The sequence below is a fragment of the Zophobas morio genome, unplaced genomic scaffold (genome assembly GCF_036711695.1).
Source record: "Zophobas morio isolate AGI-343-1 ecotype UQ-CSIRO unplaced genomic scaffold, CSIRO_AGI_Zmor_V1 ptg000023l, whole genome shotgun sequence".
NCBI classification, from domain to species: domain Eukaryota; kingdom Metazoa; phylum Arthropoda; class Insecta; order Coleoptera; family Tenebrionidae; genus Zophobas; species Zophobas morio.
Window position 1 is genome coordinate 3,518,810 of NW_026972128.1, and position 17,024 is coordinate 3,535,833.

The following is a 17,024-nucleotide window of genomic DNA, read 5'->3' on the forward strand; positions in this document are numbered from 1 at the left end:
CTGATTAAATCAATAAAATAAATTTACGCATTCATTAATTTTTTTGAGTCACCCTGTATATGCAAATCCAAAAAATTTGAATGGAGTGATAGATCACAAGTACAGACTCGTCATATTTTGTACATTTTAGATAGGATTTATTCAGCAAAATTTTGTGGTGACGTCATAAATTTTTTAGGGGGGACGACCAAATACATTTTGATCAAAAATTTACCATGCTTATGATAATTTTAAAATATTTTCAAGATTTCGAAGCATTCGGTTTTGTAGTTCCTGAGTAAATCAATAAAATAAATTTACGCATTCATTAATTTTTTTGAGTCACCCTGTATATGCAAATCCAAAAAATTTGAATGGAATGATAAATCACAAGAAGAGACTCACCATATTTTGTACATTTTAGATAGGATTTATTCGGCAAATTTTCGAGCTGACGTCATCAAGTTTTTGGAGGGGATAAGCAAATATATTTTGACTAAACATTTATTATGCTCTTTATAACCTTAAAACATCTGCAAGATGTCAGAGCATTCCGTTTTGTAGTTCCTGATTAAATCAATAAAATATATTTACGCATTCATTAATTTTTTTGAGTCACTCTGTATATGCAAATCCAAAAAATATGAATGGAGTGATAAATGACAAGTACAGTCTCATCATATTTTGTACATTTTAGATATGATTTATTCGGCAAACTTTCGAGCTGACGTCATCAAGTTTTTGGAGGGGATAAGCAAATATTTTTTGACTAAAGATTTATGATGCTCTTTATAGCCTTAAAACATCTGCAACATTTCAAAGCATTCTGGTTAGCAGATTAAAAATTAAATTTCAAAATGTTGTTTTATAATTTTGATTTTTTTTTCAAAAATCTGGACGTTTCGGGTGAAAAGTCGATTCAGAGTTGTAAACTACATGTGTAGGACTATGTTATTTTATACAATTGAAAACCCATTTACTATGTACAATTTTGAAGTGACGTCATCGCATTAGTGGTGGGGATGATTAGACAAATTTTGGTTAGCGTTTTACCATCTACATGATATTCTTAATACAAGTACAAAATTTCACAACAATCGGTCGAGTACTTTCGGAGATTATCTGTCTAATAAAAATCCGGGACAACAGACGGACAGACGGACAGACGGACGGACAGACGGACAGACGGACAGACGGACGGACAGACGGACAGACGGACAGACGGACGGACAGACGGACAGACGGACAGACGGACAGACAGACGGAAATGGGAGACCTATTTCTTCGTCTTCTAGGGGTCATGAAAGATCGAGAAAACGTAAAAGTAGAGAGTCGGCCGACGGACTCGATTACAATACTTCCTTTGCTCGGGAAGTAAAATTATTTTGATTTTTGCTGTTTGCGTTTAAAGTTGAAAAATGCAAGCTAGTACATCGAACCAAGCAGAAAGTGAGATAACAGAGATTGCTAGGAGTGTTAAAGAGTCTTTACTACCATCAAAATCAAGACATTTATACGAAGAAACTTACAACCTTTATCGGAAGTGGTGCTCTAAAAAGAACGTCAAATCAACGTCGGAAGAGAGTATTTTGGCGTATTTCACTACAGATCTTTCCTCGTATGAAAAAACATGGGCGCTGGCCTTCAACTGTAGCGGAGGGGTATATTGATGAAACTGCTGAAATTAACGTTGCGGAAAAAATTCTAAGCAAAAATCTTTCGGAAAAAGATGTTGCTGAAGATATGTTCAGTTGTGGAAAAGCAGAAGCAGTAATAGAAGCAAAAGCAGTAATAGAAATAAATTCAGTGAAATGCGACAAGAAAATATCCAATATACGTTTTCTGGTAGTAGTTATGTTATAAATATTAAACATTGTGATCATGCCTAGATTATTTTAGTTAGTAAGTTTGATTGTATTCACGAAAACTTTAATAAAGCTAGTGTAAAATAAAGTTGTTTTTATTGTACTAGTACCATAAAGTACTACATTACGGCCGCTAAATTATAAAGTAAAGTAACGTTTATAGAGCAATCGGACATAAAACTATTTTATCGTAAAAAAAAAACAAATTTTAACACAGCTTCCTGAAAAAAAATATAAATTCAACAAAAAACTTATTAAGTTAAAGATGCTGAAAAACTCTACAAGATGAGATAACCGGCTCCTTTATGGAGAACCCAAATTTTCTAAACTGACTATGTTTCCAAGAAATGTAAAATATTTTCAGTATAACTCGTCCTTACATTTTTTTAAATACAGTAGAATGGATCAATTAGTGCATTTATTCCGTTTAATTTGTCCTTCAGTAATCATAACACTGAATAAAATAATTCAATTTGAGTTGTTCAGTGATTTCTCAATGAGAATTGAGGAATAATTTCTAAATTCACTTTGATATTTCGATTTTCCGTGGCTAATCCAAAGACGTGAGATGGACCGTTTCGAGCGCTAATTTCAGAATAAGAGCAACGATTTGGGAAAAAAACTGACCGATAGCCCTCCTTTACCTCCACAAATGCATCACTCAATAATTGCTTTAAAGTGATCGGGGGAGATATTAACATTATAAAATAAAAACCAATTCCCTATGTGCAAACTTGGATGCGGCACCCTGTATCTGTAATCCTGAAATATTTTTCTTCAATTTCAAATATTTTTCATGTGACTTTCGTATACTAGTAAAATATTGTTATCGAAAGCTCGATCAACGTCAGTGGATAGAAAATGTCAATACTATAAGTAAACTTTATTTTCTGAAGACGTTATCTCGTATGTTACATATAAACAAGATTCACAAAATTAAACACCACTTTTCTCTTTAATCCAATTTCTGTAATAAGCTATTCTTGTAAATCCTGAGGGATTTCGTTGTTCGCATCCTGTGTCTCCACCGAAACTAACAATACCAACCTGTTGTGGATCACCATCGGCGGCATTCAAAACGGCAGGACCTCCACTGTCGCCCTAAAAGAATTGCATATGTAGATAGTCTTATTGTTATCCCTTTTAAATAGTATGCATTTGAAACACTATTCAGCAGCTAAAATTTACTATAAATTTTACTGGATTTTTGCGCTACAGCGCTCGTCATGATCAGTTGCCACCTAAATTTTTCCCGTACAGTTTTTGATAGAAAATTTCTGTATTAATTTGTTGTATTCGACTTGATTTTGTATAGCAATATTTAAGAGAATGCGCTACACAAAATGAATGGTGATTTTGTTATATTGTATGTTTGAAATTTTTTTGGAAGTTTCTTTACAGAACGTTAACAAGTACTGAAACTAAACCCACTCCAAAACAATATCTACACTTACAGTGCAAATATTTTTAACAGAATCACCGCCTGCGGAAGTATACACCATCCCTTCAACAATAAAATCGCTATTTGTAATAGTTGTCACTGTGATATACTTTAATATGTCATTGTGATCCACATCTGCAAGACCCAAGAAGAAAAAATGTTTTGTATAAATCATTGTGAGAAAATTACCATCCGAAGTGCCACCAACTCCACTCACTGTAACCTCTTCTCCACCCTCTAGTGGTCCAGAAGGAAGAGCAACCGGTGCCATAGTATCTATCTATCTCAGTTCTGGTCTGAGCCTTATAAGACCAATAACATTTGCAGCGGGGGGCGTGTTGAATTCCTCGTGTACGATGAATTCAGTTGATATCATTCCTTCAGCAGCTGAATCCATATTTACAGTTTCTACGTAAACGTAACTTATGTCTACTCTTTGAAGTTTTTAATTTTTAGAATACAATTAAATCTTGCGCAAATATGTAAATAGTTAACCCTCTAGGCAATGTCCAGCGGTTAAAATCCAGTCTTTGCTAATTATGCTGCCACCACAATATCCAACCATGTCGTTGACAATTAAACGTAAACCAACCTGCCAAGTAAATTGTTCTAAAGTGGCATTTTGTCCATTAATAATTCTGTCCTCTGAAATTTATACATGGAGTTGGTACTCAGTATTCGTTATAAATTTTTGAATAAATCTCTGACATAGCGATAACAATTTCCTCTTTTCGAAAGCCTAAGCCTAAAATAATTTCATTGCTCTGATAATATTTCTGAAGAAGATATGAATTCAATAAAGCACCTATTAAGATAAAAGTGCTGAAAAGATGTAAAAGGATGGAATGATTAATTTCCTGTCTTGGTTATAGAGAGTAGGAATTTGTCTGGTGACGATTCCAACCAATGCCCTTCATTATTAGTTTAATATTGAGATTACACAAGTGTCTGGCAATTGGGTCCTTTCTGGGAGCTGTTTAAATTTTCTATGTTCAGAGTTTTTTCAGCAATGATGAAATGAAGAATATGAACAGTTAAAAAAGCTCAAAAATTTGTCGTAATTTTTCTACTTTTAATGAAGTTTTTCCTCGTTTCAATTATTAAATTTTGGGCCGCCGAGTTTAAATGTTGTACGAGCAACCATCTTTAAGTTCAGTCAAATATATACTATACGAAGTTTTGGACACAATTAAATACAGTTGAGTTCTGACAACTTCCATTATCTGTAATTAAATTTGTATGTAGCAGCCTTAAAAATGTCTGCTTTTTGTAGTACAAAATTTCCTGAAGTTAGTTTTCCTTTCTCTCGAGAAATAGCGCTGCTATTGGTGTTTTAAATTCTTGCAAATTACATTCACGAGAAATTTACAATTAAGTTGTTTAATCGTTTTTATAGAGGAATTAGTCGATTTTACGGTCACTTTCTTTGCGACTCTGTTGTTTCGTTTATGAAAAATCAGCATTTTAAAATATCTATTGCTTTGGTTGGGGTCAACTTTGCATATGCTTAGGTGTAAGATATTTCTGGTTAATTTTGATATTATGTTGTCTATTTTAACCTCATTTATTGGCAATGGCTATTTTAACAATTAATTGTAATTATTTTTGTGATTACAAAAAAGCTGTGTATTACTCTTTATCAGCTGTTTTAAAGCTGTGATAGCGCCAGGTAGTAGTAAAATATTGCCATCTGAAGTTTGAACAAAAATAAAAACAACAGTAAAAATTGTTACAACTGTAAAATAGCCTCGTATGTTTTGAAGTCAGTTTATAAAGGGCGAAAGTATTTGAAACTGATTTTTTTTAATAAAATAACGGACAATAAAGAAAGAAGAATTATAAGTATTACGTTATAGTTTAATAAGACATTTTCCGCACGCCTTCATTTGGAGCACTTCCCGTTTCATTCATTGTGTCCCAAACAACTCGTCTTGTTAAACTAATAAAATAATATACAGCGTGATTAAGATAAATACTGTTTCAGTTAATATGAACAAATTTTGCTTGATATTGGGAAAACTCTCGCCCCACCTTCCGTTCTATTGTCAAAATTGGCACTGATGACAGTGACATTTAAGTGTAATAAAAAATTGTTATTGACTACTATTAAAATACTATAACTTAACCTTCTTAACCTTAATTATTGTTATATATTTTTATTAACAAAAACAGCTAACTAAATTATACACCAGTTTTCTCTTTTATCCAATCTCTATAATAAGCTGTTCTTGTAAACCCAAAAGGATATCCTTTTTCGCACCCCGAGTCTCCAAAGAAGCTAGAAATACCAACTTGTAATGGATCCGTATCGGCATTAAGGACGGCAGGACCTCCACTATCACCCTAAAACAGTTGCATATAACATTATTATTATTATTCGTATTAAAACAACGCTGTAGAATCTACTATATATGTGTACTGGAGCTTTGCGCTACTATAACAATTTTTTGGCAGGTATGAACCATATTTCTTTGATGCAAAAAAAAATCGTAATAATCTGTCACTTCCGATGAATTTGTGTAACAACATTCCACAAATACAGTTCTGTAGTGATGAAAACTGATTTAGGTGATTTACTGCACAATATACGAAAACTCGACGAAAACGTTAGGGAATCGATGGCAATTTTCATAGGGTTCTATTGGTCAGTTCTCCACCCACTCCAATAATAATAGCTACACTTACAAAACAAGTACTTTTAAACGGATCACTTCCTGCTGAAGTACACACCATCCCTTCAAGGATGGCATCTACATAAATTACCGCACATTCACTGTTTGTCATAGTTGTCGCTGTGATATATTTTAAAATGTCACTATCATCCGCATCTGTAAGACCCGTATTTTTGACAAAATGTTTAGTATACATTGTTAAAAATTACCATCGGAAGTTGCACCAAATCCACTAACTGTAACCTCTTCCCCACCCTCCAATGGTTCAGAAGGGAGAGCAATTGGGGCGATAGTATCTAAAATGTCATACGTGCAAATATGTAGTTCTACAAACTAAAAATAAATATTACCGACCACTGAAACTCAGTGCGGTGCTGAGCTTTATGAGACCAATATCGTTTGCTAGAGTGATTAAGCTGAATTCCTCGTGTACAATAAATTCCCTTGATACAATTCTTTCAGGTGGTGGATTCAAATTGACAGTTCCTACATAAATGAATGCTACGTCGACGCTTTAAAGTGTTAAATTTTTAAAACGGAAGTAAATTTTGTTTGAATATTTACTGTTGTAGGCATTGCGCAGCGGTCAGAATCCAATCTTTACTAATTATGCTACCACCACAAGTCCAAACCGTTTCGCTAATCATTAAGAATAAAGCAGCATGCCAGGGAAATTGTCCTAAAGTAGCATTTTCTCCATTAATAATTCTACTATCTGAAAATTATGTATGTATTTAGTAATCTCGGTAAAATAACAATTTTACTAAGAGTATTTCTAAAAAATGACTGACTTACTTTGTACTTGTAAGACATCTGACTTGACTTCATTTTCTAGAGGCAAACTATACCCCAAGGTTATGTAGAAACACATAAAAAGAAAAACACGCATCATTTTTGATTAGATACTAAATTAATAGATGTTTTGTACGTTGTTTTATATCACTTCAGTTAGTAACATATCAACAACGTTTCCATTTATCGCACCAAAACTGGGTGATAACGGTTTCCTCTTATCAAAAGCCTAAGGATGAAACAAACTACTGTTCTGAGAATATAATTCATGAATCACATGACCCCATTTCTTCCAATAGAATTTGTTCATGCCCTTAGTTACATGTCTATCACAGCGATAATAATTTTATTGCCTTATTGTGGTCTGTTGCTACCTAAATTTAAAAACTGTCAAATTGACAAATGTTAAAATTTCGTAAATTTTTTTGTCTTTTATGGCTTGCCAACGTTGGGGGCAAGCTCAAAACGACAAAATCAATTCTGTTATCAAAAAATGTGTTCATTTATTATATTCTCATGTTAAATATAACTCGTGATATGATTAATAATCGAAGATATGGCTCGTGAAACCGAAGCAGCACATTCAACTCGTGCTTCGCACTCGTTGAATCTGCAGCTCGGTTTCACTCGAAATATTATCGATAATAATCATATCACTTGTTATATTATAACTGATAATATCTCCGAAAAAATGCGATCTCAACCAAGCCCTCGTTAAAATAAAAGTGTTAAATAATTGTTATATTTCAATGCCACAAGCGACACAAAGGAACACCGATAACAGCAGCAAAACAATAACGATTTCATTTCAAACTGTCAAAACTCAGTTGGGCATATACATAGAAATATAATTAAAAAATGAAAGAAAGAAAAAAAGGGAGAAAGAAAGAAAGGAAGAAAGAAAGGAAGAAAGAAACGAAGAAAGAAAGGAAGAAAGAAAGAAAGAAAGTATTATTTATACAAAATTTGCCGTACAAAATAGATTTACATAATTATACAAAGAGTGGACTGTGAAATATGTCGGCTAAGACTGAAGATTATTATAATTATATGTTGACCGTTGGCGAATGAACATATTGATTATTATGTGCTATGGCGTGTGTGATGATCCGGAAATGTCTTAAATTTGATATAAATATTTGACTCAGTAGATCATTCTCATGAAAAAATGCATATAAAAATATATACAAAAATATCATTGAAACATAGTGTGATTCTACCTAAACCACAGCCTAAACTACATATTATATAAAATCTTCACAAGTGATCCTAATTTTGGAGCTAGAATGATTTCCACTGCTGCCAAGGAATATAAACTCTTTCACAATATCCTGACTAAATCCGTTGTCATTAATTCTACTAAGAATCCTTGCAGTGCTTTTTCGTAAAATTTATAACTCCCCACAATTACGTAGGATTACATTGATATTATTTTCAACACGAGTAAGACATATTGCAAATTCTATTTTCCTGGACTATGTTTTATACTGATCGAATCGGTGTTTCTTATAAAACAAAAAAAAAACAAATAAAAAGGCAGCAATATTACCACTCCTTTGCAACGCTGTATCTCGCGAATCAATCAACTGCATTTAAAAATTCAAACACTTAGAAAGAGAATTAATAGGACTTCCAAACAAGATGCCTTTTGACCCATGGTGCCATTTAAGATTTTTGACTTGATAACCGCCCCTCGTTTCTGGGTGAAGGTACAAGAACAAAAATACTGTTACGAAATAAACCCATACGCCGCCGCGGTACGACGCCTTTGGGTTTTCTAGTGTGTATGGCGATGATGGGTGAGTCATCGTCGGTGACGGAGGCCGGACGGCGTTCGCTAAAGAAGAGCCTGGCAGCGGAAGTCGCGAATGGGTGCTCTAGGCAAATCTAGAAGCGGTGACGGAAACGTTTCGAGAAGGACCGCGTGGCTGTTTAAATGGGAGCCAGCGTCGGGAGCAGTCAGTGCAGTCCACACAATAGGAGAATTAGAGTTTAGTCAAATCCATTCCAGTCGGAATTATTTTGTACTAAGAAATAAATTGTTGAGTTTTACCCACGCCACTATTAAATTACCGATCACGGTAACAATAGCAACGTTTTATACGTCCACATACAATCAAAAATCGACCTGTTCGAGCCTTTTTCACATAGTCAAGTGCAGCGCCTATATCTGTTTCGTTTTAGTTGGGCCAGCCTGTATAATTTAGCGTATAATATCACAAGCTCAGCTGAGATTCTGAGAGAAAGAAAGAGAAAAGTAATAATCTAATTAGTTTCTTGGGGCATCATATACATAATTGTGGCAAGTAGCTTCTCTAAAATAATTACAAGTTGTTGGGTAAGAACTGGTTGAATTCAAGTCACTTTGCAACTTTTGCTACATGCTCGGATTTGTGTTCCTGTTTGACGTCAAAATTTTCGATGTTTGTTGAACTTAATCAGAGCCGTCAGAACTAGAAAACAAAATAACTGATGAATCCAGATATGCTTGTCTCAATATTAGACGAATTTGTATGAAGAAAAACTAAAAAATTGTGTGTGCCATCAAAGCAGAAATAAAATACTGGCATCTGAAATTTGACAATAATAAAATCGTCGGTAAGATAAAAAATGTCGAAATATTTAAAAGCAAACTTCACTACACAAGGAAATTATATTATTCGTTACTAAGTGTTCACATAAAGATTTGATTACATTATTTTCATTAACAAAAATAACCAACTGAATTAGACACCAGTTTTCTCTTGAATCCAATCTCTATAAGGAGCTATTCTTGTAAATCCAGAGGGATTTCCTTCTTCGCACCCTGTGCCCCCAATGAAACTAGCAATAGCAACTTGTAGCGGATCAGTATCGACATTCAAAACCGCTGGACTTCCACTGTCGCCCTGCAACAAATGCATGCAGCATTAATATTACGGCACTTAAAGCATCGACTGTTACAAGGATAAAAAAGCCAAAACTGATTTCAAATCTAATATCCTATCCATCAAATAGCAATCAATTAACTTATCTTCTGCCTTTAACGTATCATCTTCTAATACAAACATCTACAACAAATTCAACATATATTACCAAAATGTCAGAGGTAGTAACACGAAATCCGCAGATATTTTACTCAATTCAGCATCAATGGATCTATATGATATCTTTATTCTAACAGAAACATGGTTGAGTTCTAACTCTTTTAGTGGTGAGTACTTTGATATAAATTTATTTAATGTGTTCAGGAAGGACCGGGATTTCGCTGCTGTAAATAAACAGAGAGGTGGTGGTGTATTAATTGCTAGCAAAAAACAAATGCAGGTTACTATTATTGAACCACAACCTGGTTGCGGAAGTTTTGTAGGTCTGGAACATATTGATATACTAATGGTAAAAATAAATTTGTGGCACAAATACTTATTCATCATTGTGGTATATATTGCACCTTCCTGTAGCGTTCAAGACTATATTTCGCTATTCGAAAACTTAATGTCTATTAACACTCTATATGACTCTCAACTATTAATTGTTGGTGACTTTAATATACCAGAATATCATAATTGTTTTTCTTCTAATATTATACATACCAACATCTACTGTGCTTGTGATAATTTCTGTAAATTTTTCGGTTTACATCAAAAAAATTTTGTCTTTAATTCTTATGAACGTCTCTTGGATCTTGCTTTCAGTAACTTTGACTGTCAAGTAAGTCGTGCAACGGAAATCTTAACTGCCGAAGATAAACTTCATCCTGCTTTAGAAATTAATTCAAGTATGACGAGAAAACGATTAGCTTATATTCCTCCCAAAAACGCTGGCGAGTTCAACTTTAAAAAAGCAGATTTTCCTTCCCTATATCGTAGCATATGCGAAACTGATTTTTCTTTTTTAAATTTTGCAAATGATGTTAATGTTGCAGTAGATTTGTTATACAATAAAGTTAATGATATTTTTAACAATTTTGTTCCAATGAAGAAGCAGCCTACTAGAAACTATCCTCCATGGTTCAATAAAGAAATCATTGTAAACCTCAAACAAAAACAGAAAGCTTGGATAAATCATAAAAATTCACAAACACCTGACTCACTCCAAATTTTTAAAGAGCAACGTACCAAAGTGAAGAATTTAATTAGATCAGCTCACAAACTATATCTAAAACGTATTACAGATGAAATAAGAGACAATCCAAAACAATTTTGGTCATATTTAAAAAACAAAAACAAACAGTCTGGTATACCGAATATAATGAATTATAAGAACACCGAAATTAACACTCCTCAGGAGATAGTTAATGCTTTCGCCGACTTATTTGGCAAATCGTATACACATTGTACTAGTGGTAATTCTATATGTAGCTCTGTAACAGACTTAGACGACCTATATAAAAACACCTTATACCTAAAAAAGTTTGACAAAAGTGAAATCCACGCAGCATGTATGCAACTCAAACCCACGCTAACAGCTGGACCTGATGGTGTTCCCTCTTTTTTCATTCGAGACTGTGCTTCTATTTTATGTGATCCCTTGTTAAAAATATTTAATTTGATTTTAAAAAGATCTGTTTTTCCTGAAAAATGGAAACTTTCTCGAATTACACCTGTCCACAAGAAAGATAGTTCTAGTGATGTTACTAATTATCGTCCAATAACAATCATTAATAATTTCGCAAAAATATTTGAAATAGCATTACATTCTCGGATGTATAGGCACGTGTTTACTCATTTGTCATCTGCCCAACATGGGTTTGTTAAAGGACGATCGACAACCACTAATCTCCTCTTGAAGACCCAATTCATTGCTGACTGTCTTGATGAACGTGGTCAGGTAGATTGTATATACACGGATTATTCCAAGGCGTTTGACTGCATAAACCATACAATCTTGTTACACAAATTACACTCATTTGGTTGCTCTATTGACCTCGTCAATTTATTTTCATCTTACCTGTGTGGAAGGTATCAATATGTGTACTGTCATGGTTTCAAATCTGTTAACTTCCTTCAATCCTCTGGTGTACCGCAGGGCTCTGTGTTGGGACCTCTACTGTTTAACATATATATAAATGACGTGGTGACACAATTTGATGTTAAGCATTTGATATATGCCGATGATCTTAAATTGTTTTGCAGTATTACAACAATAAATGATTGCATCCGTCTGCAAGATAATATCAATAGGTTGTTTAACTGGTCAAACCGTAATGAATTACTGGTTAATAAAAAAAAGTGTTTTGTGAAATCTTTCTATAGAAAGCTAAACCCTATAGCCTATGACTATAACATTGATGGATTTGTACTACAACGGCCTGAGCATATTTGTGATCTTGGGGTCACCTTTGACACAAAGTTAAGATTTGACAAACACATTGAAGTTATCACATCCAAAGCTTATAAATCTCTTGGGCTTGTTATCCGAAATTCCAGTTTTATAAAAGAAAAAGACATTTTGCAACTTCTTTTCTACACCTATGTCCGATCACGTTTGGAATATTCATCACTTGTGTGGTATCCTATCTATCAAGTCGACATATCATCTTTGGAAAAGATTCAACGTAGATTCCTGAAATTTCTATGTTTCACTAATGATGGTGCCTATCCTCCACAAGGGTTCCCAAATGATTTACTATTACGACGTTTCCATATTCAAAGTTTATCTTGCCGCAGATATGTGACTTCTATTATTATGTTATACAATCTAATACACGGACGAGTAAAGTGTGATGATCTATTACTGCTTCTAAATTTTAGAGCACCTACAATAAATTTAAGATGTAATTCTGTATTTCAAATTCCAATACCAAGAACAAATGTTATGAGATCATCGCCTCTGTATCAAATGCTTAACAACTACACAATTATAGAGACCGACGTTGATATCTTTTGCTGCTCTGTTAAAAACATTAGAAGATTTTTTGCATTGTAGTGTTTGTATCTATGCATGTTATTTTCCTGTTTTAAATATATTGTCTTTCATTAATTGGGCCTCAGCCTGTCGAAGGACTATTACTAATAATAATAATAATAATAAAATTTACAATGAAATTTTACGACGGTGTTGCTTTGATAAAAGTTTCTGTATTAACTGATTTTAGTTGAGAATTTTAACAGGTACTAAACCCATTCCAAAAAACTGTACTTACCAAACAGGCACCTTTAACAGGATCACTACCCGCCGAAGTACACACCATGTTTTCAAGAATGGAATCTCCGTAAATTTCAGCACACTCGCTATTGGGAATTGTTGTGACCGTGACGTAATTTAAAAACTGACTCGTTTCGGCATCATCAGCTGGGAAAAATCATACTTTTCAAAAAAAATTCTTTTAGTATTCCTACTGCGTGAAAATTACCATCTGAAGTTAAACCAAATCCACTAACTGTAACTTCTGCTCCATCTTCTATTGGTTCGGAAGAGAGAGTAATTGGTGCGATAATGTCTAAAATAACAAATGTGTTATTATACTTTCATGAATGAAGAAACATTTTTTACCATTGAAACCCAGTCCAATACTGAGCTTTATAACGCCAATATCGTTTGCAAGGGTGCTGGCATTGTATTCTTCGTGAAGAATAAGATCAGTTGAAATCATCATTTCAGGAACTAAAAGCAAGTCTACGGTTCCTACGTAAACATAAGCTATTTCTGATCTTAAAAGCGTTAAATTTTTAAAATGTAACTGAACGTTTGCTTAAACAGTTACCTATCTAGACAATGTGCAGCGGTGAGAATCCAATTTTCGCTAATTATGCTGCCACCACAAAACCAAACCGTATCATCAAAACCTAAGTATAAACCCACCTGCCAAGGAAACTGTCCCAAAGTCGCATTTTCGCCATTAATAATTCTGACATCTGAAGGTCCTGTATTTTCTAGAGGCAACGTATGCCCCAACACTACGTAGAAGCAGAATAAAATAACAATATGGAACATTATTGCTTACTAAATTATTATACATTTTGTACAAAGCTTTATATCACTGTAATTAAAAAAATATTAACAATCTTTCCTTTGTTAGCCTAAAATTTAGTGATAACAAAAAAATTTAAAAGTGGAAGCCTAAAATAATTTCAGTGCTCTGATAATCTTTTTCAAGAAGGTACTATAAACAAAACACTTACTGAGACAAGGTGCTAAAAACTGCCGATTCAAATGTAAACAAAGGGATATAAGATAATATATATGTAGTAAAATTCCATATTTCTGTACACACACTCCAAAATTAAAGGCATTGAGGAAATAATTCATGGAAGAGTATTTTACCCATAAAACATTTTTTTTAAAGTACTTTATTAATAACTTTTCAAAACAGAAGATGTGGTAATTACAATTTTTATTAAAATTACATTTGTAATATAAATCGTGTTTAGATAGTTGTATTTTAAGTTTTATACACCACTATTCTCTTCAATCCAATCTCTGTAATAATCAACTCTTGTATATCCGGCAGGATTTCCGCTTTCACATCCCGTACCACTAATGAAACTATTAACAGCTACAAGAACTGGATCGGAATCAGCATTTATTACCCCAGGTCCACCACTATCGCCCTTTAAAAATATAATGTTTTTTTTATACAAACATTTTATAAAATTAAAATATTGTCCAAACTTACAATGCAAGGACCTTTAACTGGGTCATCTCCAGTTGCAGCACAAACCATTCCCTCAAGTATAGCGTCTCCGTAAGTCTCACTGCATTCGCTGTTTTCAATAGTAGTCAGAGTAACAAAATTTAAAAATTGACCAATTTGAAAATCGTCTAAAATCATTCATAAGAACAAAATTACTTATAAATAATGCTGTTTTACCATCAGAAGTTTGTCCAAAACCAGTCACTGTTATGTCTGCTCCAGCATTAAGGGGATCAGAAGCCAAAGCAATTGGTGCGACAGCATCTAAAGATACGTTTTAGTCAATTGTGTCCTTCATTTAACGCAATACTTGTGCAATATTTATACCGTCAAATTCCAATGGTGTTCTAAGCTGCACGAGACCAATGTCGTTGGCAAGAGTAGTCGCATCAAAGTCTTCGTGTAAAATACGTACATCCGCTAGCACTAGTACAGCAGGTGCTTCAAGATCGATAAGTCCAGCATAGACGTAAGTCACCATTCCTCTAAAAGAAATAATATTTTTGGTAGATTTAATTTTTTAAATTCAGACTTTTACCCATTTATGCACTGAGCGGATGTCAATATCCATTCTTCACTGATAATACTGCCACTACACCATAGTGCAGAGTAGTTGTTAGCTGTAAGTACACCTACATGCCAAGGAAACTGTCCTAGGGTTGCATTTTCTCCATTTAGAATACGCCCATCTGAAAAGTGGCTTTTTTCAAGAATTTTATAACATATAATTTAATAACTTGGTTTGTCAAGTTAGTAAAGAACTACAATCATTTATAGTGACTTGTGTTTAATCTGAAGTTAAAAATTATACAAATAGAACAAAAAAACTCCGTGTTACAAGACAAAACTTACTTATTTTATGGAAGGGTATTTTTTCGGACAAATCACTTTGAAGTGATGAAGTGTCGACCAGCAGAATGTAAAAACATAGATAAAATATATATTTCAACATTTTGGAAGATTACTAAATTTAGGATTGGATCGCATGTGTATTTATTAGCCTGTCAGTGTAATTTTTTCATTTAAAACAATATAATCTACCATTTGTAATACTTATTGTTGCAGATATTTTTTTTTCTATTTTATGTTTAGCTAAAGCCTATATGGGTAAACAACAAAAGCTGTTGCCAACAGGGGTACCTATTGTAAAACGTATGATACTTTTATCTATAACCTTGCTCGTTGAGTATAAGGTAGCAACATTTTTCAGACAAATTTAGACCGTTTCCAAGTGTACGATTGCATGATTTTGCGCATTTGTAACGCATTGTTTCAAGTCTCGCTCCCGCAAATTATTCTCCCGTATATTTATGATATTTTAGTAAAACAAAAACCATTCTAGGAACTGTAAACTCCTGGCATTGAAATTTTAGCAAACGCAAATCTTACTGTTTGACGCAGATTTTAATAAAACACTTAGAAACTGGGTACGTTCGAATTTACTTTTGCAATTTGTGTGATTGTTGCATCATTTTGGGATTTAAAATTTTTAATCGTGTCATACTTTTTAAAGCTGTAATCTAAATTCGGTTTATCGTAAAATATGTATAAATCACGTAAATTTTGAAATATTTTAATAAAACTAAAGTCATTATGCAGATGTGGAGTTTTGTAAGTAAATTATCACAACGTAGTTTAAATGATTGACTTCAAAAATATTATGGTGCCTTTTCATATAATTGCTAAACGAGTTGAATGATATAGAACTTAAACATTAATCAGTGTACGAGAAAATTAACAGTGGTGGATCAGATTTAAAAATTCGCTATTTCGCTGGATCTTCTATTAGTCAAATAAAAGATAAAAGAGATTTAAACAAACTTCGAAACCCAATTGCGACCTTCATTTCCAACTCTTTTATGAAAACGTCCGTGGCTTGCGAAGTAAAGTTAATATTCTTTCCAACAATGTTTCCTCTTTCTCTTTTCCTTTTATAACTCTATCTAAAAGTTCTGTTCTAAAGCAACATCTCGCACAATGAATTATTTCCTAACAATTACACCGTTCCTCGAAATTATGTGTCTGCTGGTGCTCTTAAATGTAACGGAGTACTTCTTTTAGACAAAGCAAACAATCATGGAAACAATGTTTTGGTGATTGGAGACTTTAATATCTGACAATTTATACGAGTAAATAATTCCGTTAAACATTAGTTTATTACATACCGAGGCGGAAAATATTCAATTCCTGTTGAGAGAACTACAAAGCCCTCACACAAAGGCCTGGGGAAGTAGCTCACCTCGAGGTGAGCTACTTCCCCAGACAGAAAAATGGTACTTTTGCCGAGGTTTGTATACTATTTTATTCACAATCATTTAAGAAAACAAGCAACATTATAATAATAAAGAAAACTTACCTCGGTAGTATTATGGTTTATTTAGGTAAAATATTAATACCGGGTAGGCGCTGCAGGATTGACATTTTATTAAATTAGCTCTAGATACTTTAACTTGACATTTATAGTTTAAATCGACCGTGGCGCCCTCACAGGTCGCAAATGGTTTCATTTCTGACCGCTACGTTCATTACTGATCTTTTTCAGGCTTCTTCGACCCATTGAAAAGTGTATAGTGTATTTGTGAATCGCTCACCTTCTGATTGTGAATAAAAGTTTAATTTTATTTAGCGAACAATTTTCACTCGACCATGAATTTCTTCAA

The 17,024-nt window shown here is 33.5% G+C and overlaps 4 protein-coding genes across 4 annotated transcripts; all 4 read right to left on the reverse strand.

Moving 5' to 3' along the window:
- Positions 1-2,780: 2,780 nt before the first annotated feature.
- Positions 2,781-3,556, reverse strand: LOC135133989 (chymotrypsin BI-like). Its single transcript, XM_064062557.1, has 3 exons — positions 3,475-3,556; positions 3,299-3,420; positions 2,781-2,945 (listed from the first exon to the last, which is right to left on the reverse strand). The coding sequence occupies exons 1-3, from the start codon at positions 3,554-3,556 to the stop codon at positions 2,781-2,783; spliced, it is 369 nt and encodes a 122-aa protein (XP_063918627.1).
- A 1,850-nt stretch (positions 3,557-5,406) lies between these two features.
- On the reverse strand, positions 5,407-6,850 carry LOC135134504 (brachyurin-like). Its single transcript, XM_064063205.1, has 6 exons — positions 6,753-6,850; positions 6,522-6,672; positions 6,312-6,469; positions 6,167-6,253; positions 5,971-6,113; positions 5,407-5,628 (listed from the first exon to the last, which is right to left on the reverse strand). Exons 1-6 carry the CDS (start codon positions 6,847-6,849, stop codon positions 5,467-5,469), a joined length of 798 nt encoding a protein of 265 aa, XP_063919275.1. The 5' UTR covers position 6,850; the 3' UTR covers positions 5,407-5,466.
- Positions 6,851-9,475: 2,625 nt separating this feature from the next.
- Positions 9,476-13,673, reverse strand: LOC135133990 (brachyurin-like). Its single transcript, XM_064062558.1, has 5 exons — positions 13,435-13,673; positions 13,224-13,381; positions 13,084-13,170; positions 12,874-13,022; positions 9,476-9,637 (listed from the first exon to the last, which is right to left on the reverse strand). Exons 1-5 carry the CDS (start codon positions 13,662-13,664, stop codon positions 9,476-9,478), a joined length of 786 nt encoding a protein of 261 aa, XP_063918628.1. The 5' UTR covers positions 13,665-13,673.
- A 446-nt stretch (positions 13,674-14,119) lies between these two features.
- On the reverse strand, positions 14,120-15,316 carry LOC135133991 (collagenase-like). The gene is made up of 6 exons (XM_064062559.1): positions 15,217-15,316; positions 14,903-15,053; positions 14,692-14,849; positions 14,542-14,628; positions 14,347-14,492; positions 14,120-14,281 (listed from the first exon to the last, which is right to left on the reverse strand). The coding sequence occupies exons 1-6, from the start codon at positions 15,314-15,316 to the stop codon at positions 14,120-14,122; spliced, it is 804 nt and encodes a 267-aa protein (XP_063918629.1).
- Between the last annotated feature and the right edge of the window lie 1,708 nt (positions 15,317-17,024).